At 32.4% G+C, this 24530-nt stretch overlaps 4 protein-coding genes across 7 annotated transcripts in view; 3 read left to right on the top strand and 1 right to left on the bottom strand.

Moving 5' to 3' along the window:
• The window catches only part of Papss (PAPS synthetase), an 82083-nt gene extending 80645 nt beyond the window's left edge, over positions 1-1438 (top strand). For all 3 annotated transcript variants that reach the window (XM_067053043.1, XM_014417802.2, XM_067052998.1), the window contains exon 11: positions 641-1438. In XM_067053043.1, the coding sequence (XP_066909144.1) occupies positions 641-738 (98 nt within the window). In that variant the 3' untranslated portion in view covers positions 739-1438. The remainder of the gene's footprint in view (positions 1-640) is intronic.
• Positions 1439-4079: 2641 nt separating this feature from the next.
• Positions 4080-4553, bottom strand: Rrp47 (Ribosomal RNA processing 47). The gene has a single exon (XM_014417787.2). The coding sequence runs from the start codon at positions 4551-4553 to the stop codon at positions 4080-4082; it is 474 nt and encodes a 157-aa protein (XP_014273273.1).
• A 4136-nt stretch (positions 4554-8689) lies between these two features.
• On the top strand, positions 8690-14884 carry tun (tungus). Of its 2 annotated transcripts, XM_024362919.2 has the most exons (6): positions 8704-8921; positions 9036-9137; positions 9216-9369; positions 9711-9856; positions 10158-10282; positions 14554-14884. In XM_024362919.2, the coding sequence occupies exons 2-6, from the start codon at positions 9070-9072 to the stop codon at positions 14655-14657; spliced, it is 597 nt and encodes a 198-aa protein (XP_024218687.1). In that variant the 5' UTR covers positions 8704-8921; positions 9036-9069; the 3' UTR covers positions 14658-14884. The 2 variants fall into 2 exon arrangements, with proteins under 2 accessions (XP_066909061.1, XP_024218687.1); XM_067052960.1 differs by having other exon boundaries at positions 8690-9137; positions 10158-10305.
• A 3672-nt stretch (positions 14885-18556) lies between these two features.
• Positions 18557-23972, top strand: Chmp1 (charged multivesicular body protein 1). The gene is made up of 4 exons (XM_014417823.2): positions 18557-18685; positions 19052-19296; positions 22411-22631; positions 23596-23972. The coding sequence occupies exons 1-4, from the start codon at positions 18667-18669 to the stop codon at positions 23708-23710; spliced, it is 600 nt and encodes a 199-aa protein (XP_014273309.1). The 5' UTR covers positions 18557-18666; the 3' UTR covers positions 23711-23972.
• The last annotated feature ends 558 nt before the right edge of the window (positions 23973-24530 follow it).

Here is a 24530-nt window from a genome sequence, read left to right as displayed (position 1 = left end):
GATAGAAACTTTTCCCAAACACAGCCTATTGAATGTTCTTTTATACTAAACAAAAATAATAATTTTCTAAAAACTATATTTAACTATCACAAATGTAAAATTGACTAAAAATAAAACATTATGGTTTGGAATAAGTCAAAGATATAATCAGAAAGGGCATAATAAAATTTGGTTTATTTAAAAAATCAGCAGATCTCTTGACCTTACTATGTTAGACACAATTAACCCCTCCCCCCTTTATTAATTCTTAATTTTTCTGAACTTATGTTTATATGATCAGTCAATGCTAACAAATATATGTATCATAGTTGATCTAAAAAAATTTTAATTTCTAAATAAATTATTTTTTAACCAATATGTTTTTCCTGTATTATACAATGACCTTGACTAGTTCATAGAATTGTGGCCTTTTTTTTTTTTTTTAATTATTAATTAATGACTAAAGTTTAATAAAATCGTTAAAAGATATTTTTTCACACTAAATCTTATGCCATTCTTCTTCGCTTTTCATTAGCATTAAAAAATCATGCTTTTATTTTAATCAAATGAAATTTTGGGCATTTAAATTTTTTTTCTACAGCTATACCAGTAAATTATACTAATTTGATTTGAAAACATAAATTTTATTTTTTGTTCACAGACTTTGCAAAGACAGGAACTTTGCCACCAAAGGGTTTTATGGCACCTAGTGCTTGGAAAATACTTTCGGACTACTACCAATCCTTGCAAAATAAGTGAATCGACTTCACTAGGACTACTGGTGCTAAGATCAAAAAATATGAGATACATTTTAATATAATTAATATCTTATGTACAATTAATCATAAAAAAGATTAGGAAAAAAGATAATGACCAAGTAAACCTCGAGATTTGTAATCAAAATTGATAAAAACTTCTTAAAAAGTTCTAAAATTATTTTACGTTAGATTTTATTCAACTGATCACTCAGTTATTATTTATATATTTTAGAAATAAATTAGTTAGGTTAGATTGGTGAATTGTATTGAAAAACAGTATTCTATGATTGTATTTATGAATAAGGTCACATTGTTACTGATAAGAGTTTTATAAATATTTTGAATTTTTTCTTTTTAAACCTAATATAAAAAAATTACTATTGTGATAAAAAAAAATGTTTTATCCTTAATTTTATTTACTAAAATTATTTTAATGAGCACAACCATAGGCATTAACTTTTTTAGACATTTATATAGTATGTTTCTGTTATTATTGCAGTGCAATAATTGTTATCATTTGTTGTTTAGTTATAATTGTTATGTATACATAATTTCTATGTATATATTGGATATTATATTGTTACAATTAGATTATCAGTTAAAATTAATTGTATATAAATATATATAATTTTTGTGTATGTGCATCTATATATAAATAAATACTACAGGCAAATATTAATATAATAAACTTATGAATTTTATTAATTGTCTTATTTGACTGATCTGTTCCAAATTTTATCAATTTTTTTTTCATTGGTTATGAAATAAACAATAAGGAAAAATATTGTGATTATGAAAAATTTCAAATCCAAGTTTTCAACAGAAATACACATTTTCAAGCCCTCAAGTCTAAATAACCAAATCATTCAAAAATGTATATGGCTTAAAGCAAAAATTTGATCATTAATTTCAAACTTTTATGCCATATTTTCGAAAATGGATAAAACAGTTTTCTTAGTTCTTAGTTACAACTTATTCTATCAACACATAATTAAATGGACTTAAAAGTCAGCTAGGTCCCATTCTCAATGAACAGGATTTAATCACCAAAATTTTGAATTTCTAAAATACCTTTAATTTTGTTTATTAGAAACAATTGAAATTAACTGCATTTCATCAATATTAGTAATAAAATTGATTCCTATAAAGTATGAATGAATTTGATAATTAACTAAAAAAATATATTTCTAAGCTGAAGTTTCCGAAATAAGAGTAGTTGGAAAGCTTAAGATTTTAGAAAAATTAACATCTAATATACAGAAGTCCATGGAGGGAGGATAAATGCATTAGCTCAACGGGTACAAAAAGATATGGTAATTAATTATGTAAATATATGTTTTACCATCTGTATTTTTTACTTCCACATATCTGATTGAAGTAATATAATGAGAAGTATAGCTATCATGTACAATGAAGAAGTAAATTCATGAACTTATAAATTTAAATTATTATTTACCAGTTTTTCTTTATTAAAAAACCTTATAGTTGTTAAGCTAGTAATAGACTACAAAAGAAACTGGCAGATAACTGAAAATACATTCAGTACAAATGCTACAGAAATACTTCCATATTCTTTGTGCTGTTCCAATTTACCAAGTAGCAGATAGAACCAGCAAGGACTGCAATTTCTTGGAATATTGTTGCCAAACTTAGAACTTTTCTGTCATAATATATCTTTACTAACTGAAGTTTTTCAGTTAGGAATATCTACGAAAAAAATATCAGCTAAGCCAAGTGAAAATAGATCCACCCAGGCACTTAATGATTCTTCTACCAAAATACTTAGCTGTCATAAGTACAATAGCTTAGTCTGAATCTCAGAAATAAATAAGTCACACAATGAAGGGTCTAGGACAGGGATAGATAACCCAAATGATCTAGTGGGCCACTTTGGAAATACATCATAACTCTGCGGGCCGTATATCCTGTTATATATCATCATATTAGATATAGACCCACAACAGACATTTTAAAGTGAAAAATGAATGAATATTATTGTGTATAATATCATTCTTACATGTAAACACAGATAATATAGCAATGATGAAGATACTAATTGCACATTGTAAAAAAATATGTATATATAATTATGTATTTATATAATATACACACATATACATGTTTTAAAAATAAATTTTAAGAGTATTAATTAGTTTTAGAAAATAGACAGTTCAATTTACTGTTTTCAGTTATCACATAATAAACTATAGTTAAAAATAAAGAACTGGTAAATTTTCTTACAAATATTTCTAACCTGAAGATATTTTATCTTAAAATTTAGTTTTCACATTGAATATTTTTATAACTCTTGGCTTGTCAATACTTTGTAATTATATTTCATTCCATTGTCAGTTTACAAGTGAAATATACTAAGTCGTAAATTGAAGTTTTAAGATATTTAATGGTAAGAACATTTTTTATGTTATGGAAATAAGTAATGGTAATTTTTATAAGCATATTTTCATGATCTTAATAAATTCTTTAGTGCTTAATCTTTTTAATATTTTAGACTAGAAAACCATTAACTCAATACTATAAAATCATGACTTAAAATGTTTCGTAATCTAAGCCGATGATATATGAACTGTACTTTTATGTGGAAAAAGACACTATAAAGCAGCGAGAGCTATACAAATCAAAGAAAAATTAATTTTCATTTCAAATTTATATCGTAGTAAATGCAAGAGATTTCTCAAATTTCCATAATATCAGGAGGCAAACATTAAAAAGAAAGACATGTCCTCCAAAAGCCAAAAGTATCATAATCCTGTTCATGCAGAAATATAGCATATATATATATTTACAGAGAGAGCGAGAATATGTTAATAACTGATGGGATTAAAAACCTCTTTACCATCTGAAATACAAAACTACTTCAAGACTTTTTTTTGAACATCAAAATATTGGGCTAGAAATAAAGAATGACGCATTCGATTCAATAAATACATATATTTATTAAAATAAAAAATGATTGTATGCACATTTAAACTATATTTAAGTATTTCTGTACAATATATATATGTATCAAGACTACAGTTTCCAAAAATAATTTAATCAATAGGAAGCAGCACCTATACAAAAACGAAAATCATAGAACAAAGCAATCACCTATTTCAGTTCTTTGTCTCATTTTACCAAGTGAAAATAACATATTTATTTCAACTAATTTTTACATTAATATCAATAAGAAGTTGCAATAACTATTACTTAGGCCCAATATATATCATATTTACATTTACACATGATTTCTCATCAGTCCATAAATCAGAAGTAACCATTTAATAAACTCAACGTACAAAATTCCTTAATAACATAACTTATTTATATTCAACTAGAACACAATTATAAAATTAATTTTGGCTGTATTTCAATTTCTTCCTCAGCATTTAATTCATCATCACTAGCATCATCAAATACTTTTCGCTTACCATCTGGTGAAGGAATTTTTCCTATGCCCCTTTTGATAAATCTTTGTGCAGCATCTTTGTCAATACAAGGAGCTTTCTTTCTGTCTTTAATTTTATTATACATTGTTACATATTCTTGGACTCTGTCTACTTCACCTTTTACAGAATGTTGGAATGGATCCTCTCCAATTGTTTTAACATACATCCAGTAAAGAGATGTGAGTGTATAAGAAAGAAATATGTCATATTCAACTCTTTCTTCAGTGGTGAGATCAGAATAAATATCACTTTCATAAAAAGGTTTCAGAACGTTTTCTAAGTTGTGTATTTGTTCCTTAAAATAGTTCAACTTCTCCAAAAGATCCTTTTCATGAGATAAATCATCATAAGATGGCGTGTCAACATCCATAGCAGACCGATGTTCAAATAAAGAAGAGGAGAATAAATAACAAATTTGGTTGTACAGTAGGAAAACTAATGGGGAAGGACACTTAAATCAAAACGAGAAATACGGAAATTCATAAAAGAAAAAACAATAAGCTGTATCAAAAAACTATCACAAACAAATTTAACTAACAAAATCCTGTGTACTAGTGAAACAGGCGTTTACTGGTATTAAAGGTTACTACAAGTTTGCAGACAAACAGATAGGTATACGCCAAAGAGCAAATAAGGAAAGTAATATGTAATTTAAAGGGAGGGGATAGTATTATGGAATAAATATTATGAAAACATTTAAAACGATCGAACTATCATATTTTTAGATTAATATGAGAAAGTAATATTACAATGTAAAAAGAAAAGAACATAGGAAACCATGTGTTTTCTGCTTCTCAAATGATTGGTGAGCATTTCAAATAATAAAGTCTATGAAGTCTAATGCTAAGTTGAATGGAAGTGATAGGGACTTGAGAGCCTGACTCATATATGAAATACTTGATGTTATCAACAATCATGCTGAGTTTAACCAACGCTGGGATGGATTATCCATTTAGGTTTTTGCTGTTGATGGGAAAAGTTTATGGCCGGCTTCTGCGCTGCATTCTCTTTGGTCCACGCACAGTATCTTGTCTCTAGCCAGCTACAGTATGTGTACTGATTGAAAGCTGGTAACAGAGAAGCATTATATTTCAGAACCATCAGAGGACTATCAGTTGATATGAGGAGTTTGTGGTAGTTACCATAGTGTATGATATGTGGCCCAGTGGCTTTTTGTTGCCCTAGAAGGCACAGTCCGTTCTTTATGGTAATACAATAATACACCTTAGCGCTCCATAATTAATAACTACTTGCGGACTGAACAATACTTCTTGATTACGTATGTAACTATACTGGCATTCCCTACTATCTGTGATCGGAGTGAAATGATCTCAGAGGGCGATAATAACGTAATATATCTAATCTATAATATAATATCTAATAACGGATATTGACGTTGTAGCGAGAGGGAACAAGCGGTGCGATCATAACTCACCAGAGCACAGCACCTCGAGCCTCACTGAAGCTCCCAAATTTACATATTGCATTATTTTGTAAAAACACATTGTCATTTTTATATATTAATAATTTCTGTACATAATACTTAGCAATATCTGTACAATGAATAATAAATGATAACAATGCAATGCACGAACCTATCTCAAGCAGACATGTACCGATCGCTTCTCAGTCACAGCCGCATGGACTAGGCCTATAAATAAGGGACCCTAAATCCCCCAATTTTATCTTAGATCCACATCCTTTCCTGGGTCTAATCATGGCACAGGTGGCGTATACACTGCTTGAGATAGAGAAGTTCATTGCCAATCTATGCTCGCAAAAGTTGTTATTTCTGTACGCACACCTTAGACGATGGCCTATCTCCTCTCCTTCTCTCCAGCAATCTTAGTCCGTCGCTTCATCTCGCCAACTAAGATTTTAACCTTATCCTTAACGATTACACTGGTCCGTCCGCTTCATCTCGGCAACCAGTGTAATTTCCCGTCTCTTCCCGGCTCTAGTCCATCCGCTTCATCTCGGCAACTAGAGCTGCACCTAGCCTTATCAGCTTACTGGTCCGTCCGCTTCATCTCGGCAACTAGTAAGCTGGCTCCTATCTTGACAGTTCTAGTCCGTCCACTTCATCTCGGCAACTAGAACTGTTACTCTGCCTCAGACTCTCTTACCCAGACCTCCTCTACCTGCGTCAGTGTCCAGGGCTCATCCTCTGGCACGGCCGTTCCTATCTTATTCTTGAATACGCCTTGTCGTGGGCCTTCTGTAAAGTGGATATACAGGCTGGAGAAATCGCCTAAGACCAGACAACCCTGACAAGTGGTGACCCCGATGTGATCAAGACCGACGCAGAGAAGCCGTCGAAGAGAAGCCCGACATGATCTCGAGTCGTCACAAAGAGGCCTGACGTGATAAGTCCGTCGAAACAAGGCCCGACACCTGAAGGACCTATTTAATAAACGAGGAACAATAAATAACTAGAGAGATAGCAAACAATAACGAAAGAGATGGCAGGAAAATCTTCAGAGACGTAAAGAGAAGAGACACAAGGAAAACCAGTAGGACAAAATAATAGGAGACAACAGCACCCAGCGCAGTTAAACCTCAATCAGGGACCTGTGTTGCGGATTCTACACCCAAGGAAGGACAGGCCCAAGCGATATTAAGGAGATACCATTAGCAAAGACGTCTCACGAAAATTCGGCAAACGCCTAGGCACCGCTCGTAAACGCAGCAGCTCATGCCTACCACCAATCAAGACGTGCTATATCAGGACTAGACACTCTCCCAACGCTCAAGACTCAACAATTAGAGGAAATTTTCAAAAGTCAACCGCGGTATCATATACTCGTCAAGGACCCACAGGCCAGCCATTTCTCAAGAAGACCGAAGCCTCTATTTCCCTGCTACCAGTCCGTATAGGAGAGCGCAGAACTCCCTCGGACTTCACAGGTACAGCCGGCGTCTACCCACAACGAAGTCACCCGATATGAGGATCTATGCTTCAAAAACTTCTTCACTGGACGTTAAATCCTCGCTGACGAAGACAAAACAATACCTATTAGCGGACCTCCTACACTGGTACGGGCGCCCATCGCCTAAGGGACATCGAGACATTCCGCCAGCCTGCCGCTCATGGGCCACGACTGGCGCACCGATGCTAAACCCCTAGCAAGCATCGCACCGAACGCCCACCAACTCATGGACCCGACTGGCGCAGAGACGCTCCAACTTATAGGATATCTTAACAACTTATATCCAATCAATATTTATATATGATGTTACAGAACATTTCTGTTTGTAATTTTATTGACTAAATGTTACATTAATTATTTACAATTTTGGATGATGATATATAGATCAATACATAATAATAATTGATAGCCACGGTCATGACAGCATTCACTATCATAACAGTTTTAATGTCGTAACAGTAGTGTCGCACTGCGTCTGGCGTGATCGTAAGTAGTACAAATAATGTCAGTTGACTAACAGTCACATTAATTGCCACGTTTAACTAGTATATGTATAAGGCTTGACAGTGAAATGTCACATCATATCAAACATACCAAATGTGATGACGATGCGAAAAATATTGTTCCTTTAAATGTACCCAAAAACTTAAAATTTTATCAGCCCCGAACCCTAAAAATAACCCGGTAGGGCCTCAAAAATGAATCCTCTCCGGACTCCTAAAAGAAATCACCACGGACTATAAAAACAAATTTTTCTGAGAACTTAAAATATATCAGGCCAGGGTTCCAAAAAAGATTCCACCCCGAACCACAAATATAAATCCAATCCAGACCTCAAATACAACTTTTTCCGAGAACTTGTAGTAATTGAAAAAGCATCTAATGATTACAAAAGCTAGTCGAAGGAATAGAGCGACACTGCACTTGTGCTCTACATATAACGTAAAGCCATTTTACGCTAAATCCACGAAGTTTATTCTATGTTATTCTTGAGTCACCTCTACATTGGATGAGAGAGTGCAAGCAGGCTTTAGAGTAACTGACAGACTTAAAGAAATCTAAGTTAGTGTGGGTCCCTGGACATAAGGGAATAAGTGGTAATGAGAAAGCTGACTACCTCGCAAGAAGCGGGGCGAGCACTCTTCAATTCCTAGGCATTTCTAAACGGCATCAACGCAAAGACGTCCTTGATTGGACATAGAAGATAGAAGGCAAGGAGTGGAGGGAACGTATAGGGCTGATATAGGCCAAGATACTAATGACTAAACCCTCTACTTCACGAACTTGTAAATAGAAATGAACTCACTATTAGAAATCGGAAAATTTTTAGGCCATTTAAAGGACATCTCAAGGTTTTTAGAGTATTTCGTGATGAAACTTGCCACTTATGTGCACAGGCCCCGGAAATTTCTTTACATTATTTAGCAGACTGTGACCGGTACGCCTCACTAAGGTATTCTGGGCTCTAATAGAAACCTTGAATGTGAGACTTCCTCCATAGATTGGTTGTCCCTTCTAAATTTCATTAGAAAATTAAAAAATAATAGTCATTATAAGAATTATTCTATTGGTCTTTTTGGGGTTGGAAAAAAGGACCAATATTCCCAGTTACCGGAAATGTTCCCACCAATATAACCAGTATTATTATGTTCCATAGATTTGTTTGTAGGTTACTAAGGTCTGTAAGTGTTGTCTTGTGATAATACAAACAAACTAACCTGGCCTGCGCCTTAGGACCTTCCTATAAGGAGTTTTGGGTTTTGAAAAGCTTGTTTTTATGAAAAGTTTGTTAAGTTGGTTTTGAAAAAGTTAAGTGTGGATTTTAAAACATTTTTTTCATTGTCTCAAAATTTGTTTTATGAATCGGAATCTTTAATTTAAAATTACAACTTGATGGAAATGTATTATTACTTTTATTTCAGAAGCTGATAAGAATTATGAATGACTTTTAATTAAATGTGCACTATGGGGTCTGAAGATGATTTTCCTTCTGCAGCAGATTGTTTTTATACATCACATTATTGGTACTTTTCAGTGATGATATGAATCAGAAATTTATGTATTAAATTGTAGTAAAACTTATTAATTGTTCATCATTTTAGTGAAGAAAATGTTTGGAAGTTGTGTGAGCTGATTAGTCAAAAGAAAAGTGATTTTCTTGATCATTGCCATTGTGTTTTTGTTTCCAATGACTCAAAAGTCACCCCATTATGGCATCAGAAAGTAGGATCTGGAGATGATTTTTTCGTTGCATGGGTTAGTATTGTTTTGCATCTCTGTGTCAGTGGTTCCTTAACTGAGTGTCCCAAGCCCATGCCAGAAGTTCCACAAAGGAATGCCTCTATCCAAAAAAATTAAAATTACAATAGCTAACATACAGTACAATCCATTATTGCATGCAGTATTTTCTTCTTTTTCTGCATGTCCAACCACTAGCATAATTGAGCCATAAATTTTCTTTTTAATGCAGCAAGTGTGCTGCAAAATTTTTTGTCCCATGAAAGGTGCCGTTGTGGAAAAAGTTTGGGAACCACTGCTCTATGTTTCTTTTACAATGGTTTAATAAGTTGTAATTGTTTCATTTGCTTTCTTTGTAGGATTATCATGTTTTCCTAGTATGTAAAAGTGCGCCCTTCATAAAAGTATATGATTTTGATACTACTCTTGGCTTCCCTGTCTCATTTAGTGATTATATGGAGAAAGCAATTGGTTTAGAAACAAACATGGTTCCTAAGTATAGAAGGTACATAATTGGTAGGGCATTGTGTTGTGTAAGCTTCTTTTATTTTATTTTTTTCAATTAAATGGTTTTTAGCTAGAATTTTTGTCACAAGTCTATATTTTGAGTAGTTTTTATGTGATTTACTTTAAATTACTAAGTATAATTTTTGTTCTCTCTTTTTATATATTGTTTGATATATTTTTGCATTAGAAGTACTTTTTGTGGGCTTTGTTTAGTTATGTTGTTTTAAAATATAATTAGAGTATAAATATTCTTTTAATAATAATCCAGGTTTACAGGTATAATATATTATGTTTTCCAGATTCTTTCGAGTTATTCCAGCCAGTGAATATTTAAAGTACTTCTCATCTGATCGTCGACATATGAAAAAGGCTAATGGTGATTGGTTAAAACCACCTCCTCCTTATGATCCTATTCAATCAAATGGTATTCTTTATCATCATTCTCTGGTTATTATTTTAGAACTTATTTAATCTGTCAATATTTCTAACTTCCTACTATATTATAATACTAAGTTGCTTTAGACATCTACTGTATGTTGTTTATGCCTCAAGTAGTTCCAGTCATAATTTTTTTTAAACTGAAATAATTAAAACCATTGTATACTGGTTAAATTAACATAATTTATAAGCCAAAAACAAAATTACTAGTATTGGTCAGTGAAGTCTCTCGGACTTCAATCTGATAGAGATGCTTTGAGATCAGCTTGATAGGAATGTCTTTGATCACAGTGCAACTTCAATAAAACCTTTTGAGGACTGAAAAATGCCTACGACAATGTGGTATTTGAAGTTGGACAAACTCTTTACAAGAATGCCATAAATGGTGAAAACCAACTCAAAAGTTAGGGGAGTTTTCTAAAAAAAAATAATGATGTGGTAGTGATATCATTGCTTTTACTCATTATTAAATCTTTAATTTAATACTAGGTTTACCTTTAAATAGAAAAAAATATTTTGTATTTCAGAATAACTAATAATTTTTGTTTATAAATAATTTTACAGAAGGAAATGGTCCTAGTTGTTGTCATAACAAACATAAAATAGCTGTAACTATTCATTGATATAGAGTACTTGATGTTTCATGCAGTAACCATGAATAATTTTTTTATTGTCGAATACCCCAATCAAAATAAAACCTAATTATTTGTTGAATAAAATTTGCATATAGGGTTTACAATATGATTTTAAACAGCTTATAGTTAATAAACTTGCACTTTGCTCTAGGCCTTTTTAAGAAATATAAAGAATAAATTAGAAGTGAAAATTCTATTATCTATTTTATGTTACATTAGAACCTATTATCTATTTACCCAGCTTCCTTGTGTCTGAGATTCAAGGTCTTGTTATTCCATCTACATTTTTGTTATATCATCATCATCATAATTATTTTATCCCCTTTACCGCTTGCGCAATGTGGGGTTACAATTTGCAGAGTCTGGATCATCTTCCTTCTCCTACTCCAGTCCATATCCCGCCTCCTGAATGTCTCCGTAACAATCTCCACCCAGGAAATGCGTGGTCTTCCTCTTGGCATTTTTCTCTCCACGCGAGTCTCATATGTCTTTCTGGCAGTTCTTTCCTGGTCCATCCAAAGGAGGTGTCCGAATCATCTTAGTTTGTGCCCCTCTAGGATGCTCTCCAAGGTTAGTCCAAATGGTACTGTTTCATACTCTATCTTGTCGTGTCCTGCCTTCCACCTTATGAAGGTATCGCATCTCCATGGATTGGATCAGATTCTTCACTTGTGTTTCAAAGTGAGGGTCCACAATTCGGAAGAGTAGGAAAGAATAGGGCAGAACGTCAATTTGTAGATCATTACTTTAGTTTTTCTTGTCACCTCCCTTTTGCCCAGGAGACCCATTCGAAGTAAACTAAATATTCTTCCAGCTGCATTGATTCTTTGAGAAACTCCCTCATCAATGTAGCCGCTTTTGTTGAGATGAGCACCTAGATATTTGAAATTCTGGATCTGCTCTAGTCTTTTTCCGTTCACTCTGATCACCCTCATTATTCTCTGGGGTTTCTTTCCTATCCTCATACTATTGGTCTTTTCTGGGTTAATTTTCGTGTTTATTGAGGCCATTTCCTCTTGCAGATCACTTATGTTGTATTGGAGGTCTCAGTCGTTGGAAGCCAGCAAAACCAGGTCATCCGCAAAAGCCAACACAGAAAATTTTATGGGTTGTAAATTCCTGTGTCCTAACTGAAACTGTCTCATTCTAAGTTTAGCATTCATCGAGGACTACTATGAAGAGCAGCAGGCTCAAGCAACAACCTTGACGAATACCTGATTTTGTCTCGAATTCCTATGATTTGTTGTTCCTTGTCCTAACCACATTCCTGGTTTTATTATAAAGACTCATTACTGCCAAGGCCGTCCCTCCATCAATGCCTCTATCTGACAGTGCCTGCTCTATGTCTTCCTTTCTCACCCTGTCAAAAGCCTTTTGAAGGTCCACAAAGCAAATTGAAAGTTCTTTATTTTTTTCGAGAGTCTTCTCTGTTATTAGTAGCATTGCGAAGATGAGATCGTTGTGCTATGAAACCGTATTGTTCCACTCCGAGCTGGCTATCGACCAATTTTCTTATCCTTGTCTCTAATATTCTAGAGTACACTTTGATGGGTATACAGAAAAGTGAAATTCCTCAGTGGTTACCACACTCTCATTTGTCCCCTTTCTTATAAATAGGAACGATCACTGCAACTTCCCAGTCCTTAGGAATTCTCTTTTCTTTCCAAATGAGATTCAGAAGATGGAGGAACATCTCTTGGCCTTTGATTTTTTCATTGATTTGATCATTTTGGGAGTGATTTCGTCAATACCTGCTGTTTTGTCTGCTTGATGGCTTCTTGAAGTTCTTCACTGATGTAGTCGTCTTCGACCCAATCCTCCTCTGGATCTCACCGAGCTCTACATCTCTTCCCTCTTGCAGATCTTGGGAATGCTCTCTCCACCTTTCCATGCCAGGTAATATCTCCATTTCTATCCTTTTTTCCCTTCAGAGAAGTCGGCCATTCTCCTCTCATTCCTTTGAGAACCCTATAGAAGACCTTCTGGTTTTCTTTGGAATTTTCCTTTAGTTTCCAGCCAAAATCTTCCCATGATTTCTTTTTTGCTTCCAGCACTTTTAACTTGGCTTCTTTTCTCCGATCCTTGTACAATTGGTGAGCAGGGGGAATTTTCAGGCTCAAATGATTCTTCTAAGCTTATTTATTTTCATGGATCGCTTTTTTAACATCTTCAGTCCACCAGGCAGTTCTTCTGGGGCCTGACCTATTCGCTGTTCTCACCACAGACCAATTTCAAGGCATCAAGGAGGATCCTCCTAAAAGCTGCCCAGCTCTTGTCGATTTCATCACTATCCCAAGGTCTCCTTTGGTCTGAAGCCATTCTTTTTACCTCTTCCTGAAAATAGGTCATGATTTCCTCCTCTTTTAAGCGGTACGATTTGATTAACCTTTTTTTTAGGTCATTGCATCTTTTTCTTGGCTTTGTATCTTTCCATGTTATATTTGCTATTAATAAATAATGATCACTTTCATCTCAAATCCTCCTTTGATTCTGGCATCCTGTATTTCTCGCATTTCCTCTCTTTTAACCGGAATATAATCAATAATAGATTTTTCGTTTCTTTCTGTACCTCTCTGGTATATTTATGACGTTTATGGGGAAAGAGTGTATTCATTATAACCAGGTCATTTGACACACAGAAGTTTAAGATTCTTTCCCCATTGTCGTTGAGGAACTCTTCTCCATATCTACCTAAGGTTCCCGGCCACCTCCTGTAGCTACAGCCAACCGGGCCATTCAGATCCCCTAAGACTATGGATATGCCTTCACAGTCAGCTAATTCTCTCTGAAGGTCATTAACATAAACAGCACTTTCCGTCGGCCCATAGGCGACCATCCCCCATTGAACCGTCCCTTCTTCCAGTATGTCTAGAACCATGATTCGTTTACACACAAATTTCCAACCTTTTATTACAGAAGCCAGATCTTCATGGAACAAGAAACTTACTCCGCTGGCTGCTCTCTCGTTGTTATTACACCAGAATATAGAAGTATATAGTCCTGTATCTTAACTTCTCTCATTCCTTTCCTCTTAGTTTCTGTCACTGCCAGCAGACCCACCTTGGTCTTCTTACTCTCCTTCACGTTCAGGATGCAGACATTCCATAACTTAAGGACTCATGAGTTTATAGTTTACATCTCCACCCATCACAACAGCCCAGATGAAGATATACATTCTGGCTCAAAATGTCAGGAATCAATAAATATTTGAAAAAAATTATTTTTGTCCTTCTTGACCATTTCCATTACCTTCAAAAAAAGGCAAAGTATGCACAATGTTGTAAATTTCTTTTTGTTTTTCAAAATTTACAGAATTTTTAACTTGCAGAATCCCTTCATTTTCATGGTTAGAACATCTATTAGCTTCAATTTCTCTGTTGCCATTTTTGTTTTTCTTACCAAAAATATGGTTATTTAAAAGATAGTAATGCATGGTTAATCCAAAAGATAGTAGTTCTTGGTGTGTTGACGGGAGTTGTTCAATATAGAAATTTATTAGAAATACCTCTTAAAATTTTTGTACACTTTTTTGTTACTTTTATTAAATAGATAAAACATTTATTTATTTTACTGCATTTTAATTATGAGGTACGTTTTGTGATGTTATTTCTGTCTGTTCCAGAATCAAAGTACAATCTTGATGAGCTTATATCTATGAAACTAGATGAAGGACCTGGTGTAGTAATGGATTTAGAAGGGTTTATCAAGTTTTTTCACGAATCTTAAATTAAATCTTTAATGCCATTTGTAAATTGTCCCCCGAATAAAGCTGCTCCAAAACTAAATTAATAGTATTTGTCCTCATGAAGGTTCTATTGTTGATTTTATTGAAATTTTTATAGTTTTGTACTTTTAGATATTTTTTAGTATAAATAATTATTATGTAAATAGGTTTTAATTTATTCTGGAAATTGTTTTAATATGTTGGAATAAAAAATTTGTTTGTTTAAAAAGCAGTGTTAATTAATTTATTCCTTTTTTTAACAGCTTATTATTAGTAGAGTAATATTTTTTATCATTAGAACTCATAATGAAATCAATTTAATGTTAAAATCATACATTAGTACAGCACTCACTAAACGACATTAATTCAAATCCTGACTTGAACAAAGAAATTTTGTTGGGATAAAAATAGTAGTTTTGCTAATAATTCCTGATAAACTCTGCCTTGACTTCATGACTGATATCTCTAGTCATCAATAATCCAGGTAGGATGCTGGCCACACTTCTACGTAAATTTTCTTGCCTTAGATGGCCAGGTCAGGGACAAAAATGAAGAATCTGTGGTCCTCCTGTCGTTTTCTAGGCTTCCAATTTTTTTGAAGAGATTCCAAGAGATTTATTTGGAGAAGGCTAGACCTACAAGTCTTCTTTGCTCAGAAAAGAGCCTAAACATTTAGAGTATGTGCTCTGCATTGGCACACCGTCTACCAGGAATATTGTAAGATAAAAAAAAAAAACATACTTCTACCTAGTGCTAATGTTAGTACATTGTGTTCTATATTTGTTTTAACATCATTATGTACTCTAATTAGTGCCCAATAGGACAGATTATATTAAAGTTTACCAATCTATTTAAGGCAGAGTGTGAAGAAGGTTGAGATTTAATTCATGGGACCTCTATAAAATACAAGTCAATTCCTATGCCTTTGAACTGCCATATAATTATAATTATAGAATGCTGAGGTGCTACCTCAACATGCTCTGCTACAAGGGTCTATAAAGTTTTTTTTGTTACCTTTTATTGAGGATATATTTTTATTTAAGTTGCAAGGGTTCAGGAAAAAGTTTCCCAGTAAGTTTTATTAAAATCGTTGGAGCCGTTTTGGTGCTTCATAAATCATTAGAAAACACTCACTAAAAGATTCAATAAACATAGAAAAACGCATTTTTTTGATATTACCCTTTAGCTATTTCGTGTAAAAAGCCATCTTACACTATTTTCATTATTGGTCATGTGAAACATCTAATTGGCATCCATATTGAAATATTTTTTGTTCCTTTTGACTGCACCCCAACCATCTCCTTCATACTTTGTATTTCATAGGTGTAGTATAACTATTTACTATCAGAAAACCGAAAAAGTAGTGAGTTGCAGAAATCTATCTCTAAGATCGAATTTTTCTCCCGTTTTAAATTTGAAAACAAATATAATGTGATTTAAATGTTTCATTAATACTTGAAGAATAGGAGCGGAGAGGGAGTTAAATGTCAATTCTGTTAATTAATTCATTATGCATAAACATAGTTTCCTGAGCACACCTCTATTTCAAAACCGGCTCGTTCGCTTTGGCCCAAATTCTGAGGAAAGTAGGGGACTACTATAAAATAGTTTCAATATCAATTGTATCGAATTCCATCTTCTTCTTCTTCCATGGCACGCCTATTTTAAGGAAAAGGCTTGTCCGATTTTGCCCAAATTCGAAAGGAAAGTCAGAGATTATTGTTGAAATGATCTATCATAAATTTTGGCTAATTACATCCTTTACTTTCACCCAGGTATGTGCTAAGACATTTTCCTTGATACATCAATATTTCAGAGACTGTCCGATTTAGCTTATAATTTGAGAAGTTGGGGACTACTGTAGACACAGTGTTCTTAAATTTATCGAATTCTATCAATTACTTACGCTTAATCATGCGAATATATAATTTCCTATAGACGCGTATGTTTTATCTAGGACTTGTCCCTGATTGTTAGTGAGGAATCTATATATATTTGACCCCCCGTGTATTTGGTATTTTTTTTCTATCTCATTTTATTTAAACTTTATAATTTGAAGATATTTTAAATTACATGTTCGTTCCATCAAAGCTTTGCGCCAAATGTTATTCCCTGATATTTGGCTTGATTTGATTAGGAAATTGCTTTGCTATTCATTGTAATCGGCAGATATTTTATTTTCTTGTTTGTGAAATCAACATACTTTGATTTATATAGTTTTATGATAATCCATTTTGATGTTTACTAGTGTATACTGGCTATTGCTGTATTTAATTTTCTGCCTGTTTTCTGGTTATTATTTCCTATGGACACTATAGGGGCTAACACACACCTCTGGGTTACACCGACACATATTTCATGGTGTCCAGAATAAGGATCTTGTAGTCTTATTTTGAAGAATCTTTCAGCTTAATTAGATTCTAAGAGCATAGCATATTGTCCTAGGAGTTTTATTTTGATAATAAATAATCCCTTCGTGCCAGACCTTTATGGAAACCTGTGTTACATCCAGAAAGTCAGCTAAGCAAACTTTTCTTTCTTTAATTACTTCCTCAATTTGATTAGTAATTATATGTACTGGATCAACGATTGAATGTTTTTGTGGAGATACAAATTGATGATCAGGCATTAGATTTCTTTCTTTGGGTAGAAGCATTAATCTCTTGAGGAGCAACTCCTCAAAATGTTTTTACATTACCTGGAGCAATGATATGGGACGGTACGATGTCAATTCATGGGGTGGCTTTTTTGGTTTCATGATCATGATGATTTCCGCAACTTTCCACAATCACAGAACGTAGCAAATGTAAAATAAAGCTTTATACTTAATTTATTCAAATTATAGCCTTCCGCGATAGAGCTTTCAACTCTTGTCCTGCGATGAGATCATATTCAGGCGCTTTCTCTGTATTGATCTCCAATTTTATGGTATTTTGAACTTCTTGGATGGCAAGGATTTTGTATATTCATTTCTGCCAAAGCCACTTCCTTGAGAAATTCTTCACTTTCATTCGGAATGAAGATCCTTTGCAAGGTAATGGGTGAAGACTAAAGTTTTACAATTGTTATCTTTTATCTTAATTTTCAAGATCTATTAGTGGCACAGCCTGTAATACTGACCTCTTAAGGGCCTCTCTTGCCTTCCAGAGTGAGTATTCTGTGCTTTTTCATTAGTTAGTTCACTTAAAAAGTTAGCTAAGGTTTCACTATTTATTTCCTGGATTCTCTTTTTTGAAGCTTAGCCGTGAGCCTATTCCATTCAGTCTTTTCGGTCGGCATGCGAGTAATAAGAACACAATTTGCTGGGTTGCAGAGGTGATTAACAAAATTTTATTATAATTTCCAAAGGAAACGATAAGTCATTGAATTAATAATATGATATTATGAATCGCCTTTCATAATTTTGTTTATTATATTTGTAATTAACTTTATTAATAGAAATGTGATTAGTTCGTAAAACTCCCAATATACGTAAAATTTACTCATGATCGGTCTTAGCACGCCTACTTCTCAGTAGGCTTTCTGAAGTTGGAACTAATCTTATATTTTCGTATTAATTAATTATTGAATTTACCTCTTCTCATCACACTTTTTGTCTCATAATTTCTTTTTAAAGAAGTTGGCAATAATGTTTGCAAATGAGTACGATGAATTCGCACTATCGATAGTTATTATTTTTTTCTGAGGGACAATTTAAATTTTGAGTCATCAATATAACAATCGTACTATCGTCTCGAGCTCATAATTTTAAAACCCGTGTCTATAAAAGGCTTATGAATGAAAAACAAACCTAAATACTGGTTTTTAGAAGTGTTGTAGATTTATGAAAAGAAACGAAGTGGACAATATATCGATGTATATACTTTCTCTGTATATCGATTCATCGTTGACAATCTTGGGAGGGTTATAGCACCTGACTGGAACTTAGATAACAGATGAGTCAGTTGGTTGGTTAATGACAGTTGTAGTTTTTGTTTTTCTTAAATTAATTGTTTTGTATAAATTTTCATAATGACTTCGGCTATGGAAAGTATCCTTAATAATTTAGTGACAAACTGCTATTGTTTTAGGTGTTTTTTGTTGGCCAATATACCTGTATTAAGCCTAAATTCAAATTTATAATATTTTAACTCAATAAATTTGTTTAACGTATTCATTCTTTATTTGTAATTACATCATATTTCTTAATTTAGAAGTCATTAATGTTTATAAAGTTATAATATTTTTCACTACTCTATATTTTATCTAAACATTTTTTATTTATTTTATATTGTTTAGATAAGAAAACAACCATATACTAATAAGTTAATGAACTTTTTATTTATGTATCTCATTTTATTATAATTATTTGAACTTTTTTATTGTTTGTAAATTTTCCTTCACTAGCAAAAATTAGACCATTTGTTCAATTTGAAGTTTGCGGTGAAAGAATTGGAACGAAATTCCAAGAGATGTGAAAAAGAAGAAAAAGCTGAAAAGTTGAAAGCCAAAAAAGCTATACAGAAAGGAAATGTAGAGGTAGCAAGAATACATGCTGAAAATGCAATTAGACAAAAAAATCAGTCGGTTAATTATTTAAGGATGAGTGCCAGAGTTGATGCAGTTGCCAGTCGTGTGCAAACAGCTCTTACTACTAGAAAGGTATTCATATTTCTCTTATATATTATAGAATTATTGCCAGTTAGTGCTTTTATTTATTGATTAGTTTCATTTCTTTGCGTTTTATTGTTGTTTCACAGTTTCTAGTGTAATATGATTGGGTTTCCCTGTCAGCTTTTTTACTGGGAGAGCTTATAGACTTGAAATTTTAAAGTCTTAGTCTGTTTTAGGACTATTTTAATTTTTGCGGTTATTATCTCCAATAAATTTAGTAATAACAAATTAGTTTAATCATAATAGAATTAATGGATACGGTGAGAAATACTTCTTTTTCTCCTTAACATTAATTTTTTATCAAATAACTAATTTTTTTTGTATAATTATTTTCTTTTTGTGGAAGAAATTACCCTTTTGTCCTCTTTACATTCCATTGAACAATCGCAGTTGGTTGATGACTAAAAAATAGAAATATCGAGCTCAGAGAGTGTTTCTTTGACATGGTTATTGATTCAGATAAGATAATAAGAAATTTTCTAGTAGCAAACTTTCAAACAAGTTATTGATTTACCAGCTGCATTTAAAATAATCATGAATTCATTTCCGAAAGCAGCACTTTTTTTATTTTTTAAGGTTTTCCCATAGAAAAAAAAAATTCGAGTTCACTGAAGAGAAATTTTAGCCAAAACCGTCTTCTTTATGAATGATTTTAATGATAATTAAGGGTTTTGAAACCAAAATCAGAAATCTGTTTTAAAGAAATTATATTTTTTTAAATGAATATTACTTATACAGATGATTAAAGCGTTAAAACAATAATTAATCACCATAATTGACATATTTTTGAAAACCAACCATGTATTTTTCTTAAAGGTAGTCTTATTAAATTTTCATATGAAAAATTTTGTGAGTTAGGTTCTATTTTTTATTTGTTTTTAATTTTCCTATATTTGATTTATTTTTCTCATCAGTTATGGTTTTTTAATTAATTTTTAATCAACATTAGTTGCATTCTTAAAGCATTCCATACAATTTCTGAGAAGTAAAGTCCTAAAATCTGTTAAAGATGAATGGACTTATTTATTGTGAAATCACTCTCAAATACCATTTGTTATTTGTCCGGTTGGTCTAATGATGAGCTAATGAAAATATGTCTGGCATTTCTCTTGTGAATAAAAATAATAATTATTACAATAAAAGTGGTCCTAAACAAAATATTGAGTTCTAAAAACACTTTTTTATCACATTGATTCGTTCCAAAGATGTTAATAAACCTGTACCATTAAAACCCATGAAGCAATTTGGGTTCAGTACTTGGTCAGGGATTACTGTCTCTAAGACCAATTATTATACAAGGAGGTGATTTGGTCAGGAGCATGCCCAACTGTATTCCCAAATTAGAGTGTCCTTTTCATAGAGTCAGAATGTGCTCTAAGAGGTTCTTCTGAACCTAGGGTCAATCCCTGCCTGGTATAACAGAATAAATAATTATCAAATACAGCTTACCTCGAGCCTGGAACCGGAAGAATGCTTACTCATTGAGCTACTTCTCTCCATGAGAACTAGATAATGCTCTAAAAATACAGTATAGAATTAAAGCTGCGCATGATTTTAGTATTAATGCTAAATCCATTTATAGAATGCTGGTAGAAGAAGGTTTGAAATGAAAGCATAATTAAAGAAGCCATTGTTGACTATACACCACATGAAACATCATTTAACTTTTTCAAAGATATATATTACTTGGAAGAAATGATCATATTATCCCAATAAGATAATTTGGTGTTGGATGAATCAAAAATTAATTTTTATGGTGAGATTGGGATTTAAAAAGGTGAGAAGGAACAACTCAGAAGTCTAACTGTTCTCCCTACCTTAAAATTATGTGTTGGAAGTATCATGCATAACTGTGAATGGGATTGGAATGTTTCCAAGGATTCTAGAGCAGATGATGTCCCAAGATCACATCAACATTTCATTCTATGGTGTGTTTCCAAGCATGAGGAAATGGGGTAAAATTGTTTTAGTTGTAGTGTTCTAACATGACAATGACCCTAATAAATAAATAGCAGGGATACAACAGACTGGCTTGCGGGATAGGGTTTTTGAAGTAATGAAATGGCCTCTGCAGTCACCAGACCACAACACAATTGAATGTTGATGGGAAATTTTTTTTCAAAAATCAGTAGTAGGATCTGATAGTAATTCCACACCCTTGGATAAGATGTTGGAAAAACAAAATATTAATGGAACTGGATTGACCCAGAACTGTGCAGAAATCTATTGTTAAAACCATGCCAAAAAATGATTAGTGCTGTTTTAAATACCAAAGGACTATTAATTTATTTAAAAGATACATCACATGTTCATAAGAATAAATTTTAATATTCTTTTACAATAATATATGAGTATATATAAATCTAAATTAATATTTTTCTAAGTTTTTTAATAATATTTCAAATTTTGCAATTTTTTAAAATTTGACATTATTTTTCTCCAAGATCCAGTTCATGAAAATGTAAAAATTATTTTATGGTGTAAAGGAGAAACACTGTCACACATCACCATCAAGTTTGGAAGCCAGATTTAATGGCCAACTTCTTTTATAACACATAGGTGATCTTGTCTTCTATTTCCAGTTTAACTGACCAACGTTTCTGTTTTTTTTTAGATAATCATCCATAGTCAACATGGAGGTTTTATGTTTATTAAGTTAAAAGTGTAGTTTTATCTAGATTAAATTGTTGATATTAATGAATCAGGTCTTTGTTTTTTTTTTTAGTAACAGTTTTATTTGAATAAATTATCTTAGGGGAGCCTTATTTATGATTAAAACTTTCTTAGTTAAAATTGCCTTTATTTAGTCATGATGTTAAAGAATGTTTAGAAAATCCAACTGAAAAGTTTACTCCTTTTTTTTTTTTTAATTTAACTCATGATGGTTTCTACTATTATAATTAGTTTTGCGTTTCACCAGTTAGTTAGTCCACTGCATATTCCTGAGAATGTGTTGGGCTACTGGTTAATCAAAACTTAGTACCAAGAATTCCTACAACCGCTGAAGAGAATGCCCATGGCTATTCTGTTTTCACGGAATCTTATAATTTTGTGTTAGATCTCTCAATTCTAATGTACTAATCTACACCTTTTGTTTTTAAGGTTACTAATTCTATGGCAGGAGTTGTCAAAGCCATGGATGCTGCAATGAAGTCCATGAATTTAGAAAAAATATCATCTCTAATGGATAAATTTGAAAATCAGTTTGAAGATTTGGATGTTCAGAGCTCATATATGGAAACAACTATGTCTCAAACAGTTACTACTTCTATTCCCCAAAATGATGTCGATAATTTATTGCAACAAGTTGCTGAGGAGGCTGGGTATGTGTTTATATTAATGACTTGTAATTAACCTATCAGTCGTAGTTCACAGATTTATTGAGTCTTAGGAATTAAAATTTTTTGGGATGGGTTGGGAAAAATTTGAGATTATATAATGTTATAATGAATTGTAAGTATACTTTTCTCCTTCAATTAATGCATTAATCTTTCATGATTTTATTGTTTGAGTTCCTGAATTATTAAATGATTTTTCTGTTTTTCTGAAGAGGTGTTGAGTATTTTTTAAATTTTCGAGGATTCACGTTGATCAATCCATTATCACAAAATTAATCATTTTTTTCATTAATTAATGAAAGATAAAGTGGGATTTGATAGATTAGTTCCTCCCTTCAAGTTATGTTTACTGAATATGGACTGAAAAAGGTATTACCACCCATTTTTCTCTCTCACAAACTGTTTCATTTTTTTTTTAATTTTCCTGTATTACTGAAGAAGCATGAAATATTTCCACAATCCTCTTGGATTAAAATTGTTAAAATCAGTCGTTCTTTTCTTTAATTATTAGAGGGATTGTAATAAATTATTTTTTCTTATTAAGTTGTGTTCAGTGAATATGACCTGAAAAGGGTATTACCGCCCATTCTTCTGTCTCACACCTTTTATTTATTTATGTTCTCTATTCATCATTTACATCCAATACAAAAAAAAAATATCACAATTCTTTCAAACCTTAATATTAATAGTGATATTAATTATCTCACCCATTTTACGTGCTGTAGTAAATGGATTAAATATAGTCAAGTTACTCAGTAAATCTGGGGATTTTGTTTATAAAGTGATATGGATGATGGAACAAATTGAATGAAATCTTGTTTGTTAGCATGCCCCATCCTTTTCTAAATTATGCTTGAAATTCTTCTTTGTTACTGTTATAGTGATAATTTTACCTAGGTTGTTATTAAATTCGCTCTGAAATATGAATTTAATTTTGAAATTGTTTCAGATTGGATTTGAGTATGCAACTTCCACAAGCTGGAAGTATTGGAGCTTCAACCCAAGCTTCCCAGGAGCAAGATGAGTTGACACAAAGATTAGCACGACTGAGGCAAGCAGAGTAGTGCTGCAGGTTGAAATAAATTCAAGCTTGAACCAACGGAGCAAACCTATGTGCTTTTATTATATTATGCATTGCATTATGTAAATAAAACCAAAATTCAAGTTATGTATTTGAATTATTTGTAAATATTATAAAATTAAACTAAAGAGTATTTCTACCCAAGTTTTTTGTTTTGTTTTTTCAATTGTTACAATTGTACTAAATTGTTGCTTAAAGCCTGTATTTTTTTTATAGTTATCAATAAATAAATACACCCACTTTTACTAGCCATTCTTGATTACCTCCTTGTTTATAAGATATTTTGTTTTTAAAAGAAAATCTCTTTGAATAATATTTAGCTTTGTTCGTGACGTTTTTTTGCTGTTTGCATGATCATATAAAGAAATAATATTCCTGTAAAAGCAATTGGATGTTGGAACTGTGTTAACCTATTGAAATATTAAGAATAAAAATACAAATGACTGAAGCAGTGGTTACTATTCATGTTAAGATCACTGAAGTAAGTTTCAAGGAAACATGGTGTACTGTAATAGGATACTTTTCTTTATTTACGTTATGGTAAATTCACTCATATGATTTATAGAATTTAAAGTTTAGATTTTTGGGATCGAATTATACAAGTGTTCCTTACAGAATATTTGCTTTTAAAATTGATTAATTTCATGAATTATTTTTTAAGTTGACTTCTGAAATTTGTCGTCATAAGAAAAAAGAAGTGTAGAAGTATGGCTAATCAATGCTGTGATATTCCATCAAATAAAAAATGAGAAACCAAATTGAAGAGAAATAAGGTTTGGAAGAAGTGTGAGAGAATCATGTTT

The sequence above is a fragment of the Halyomorpha halys genome, unplaced genomic scaffold, assembly GCF_000696795.3.
Source record: "Halyomorpha halys isolate HHAL.00 unplaced genomic scaffold, Hhal_1.1 Scaffold169.1, whole genome shotgun sequence".
Taxonomy (NCBI): domain Eukaryota; kingdom Metazoa; phylum Arthropoda; class Insecta; order Hemiptera; family Pentatomidae; genus Halyomorpha; species Halyomorpha halys.
This window is presented reverse-complemented; position numbering and strand designations above follow the sequence as displayed.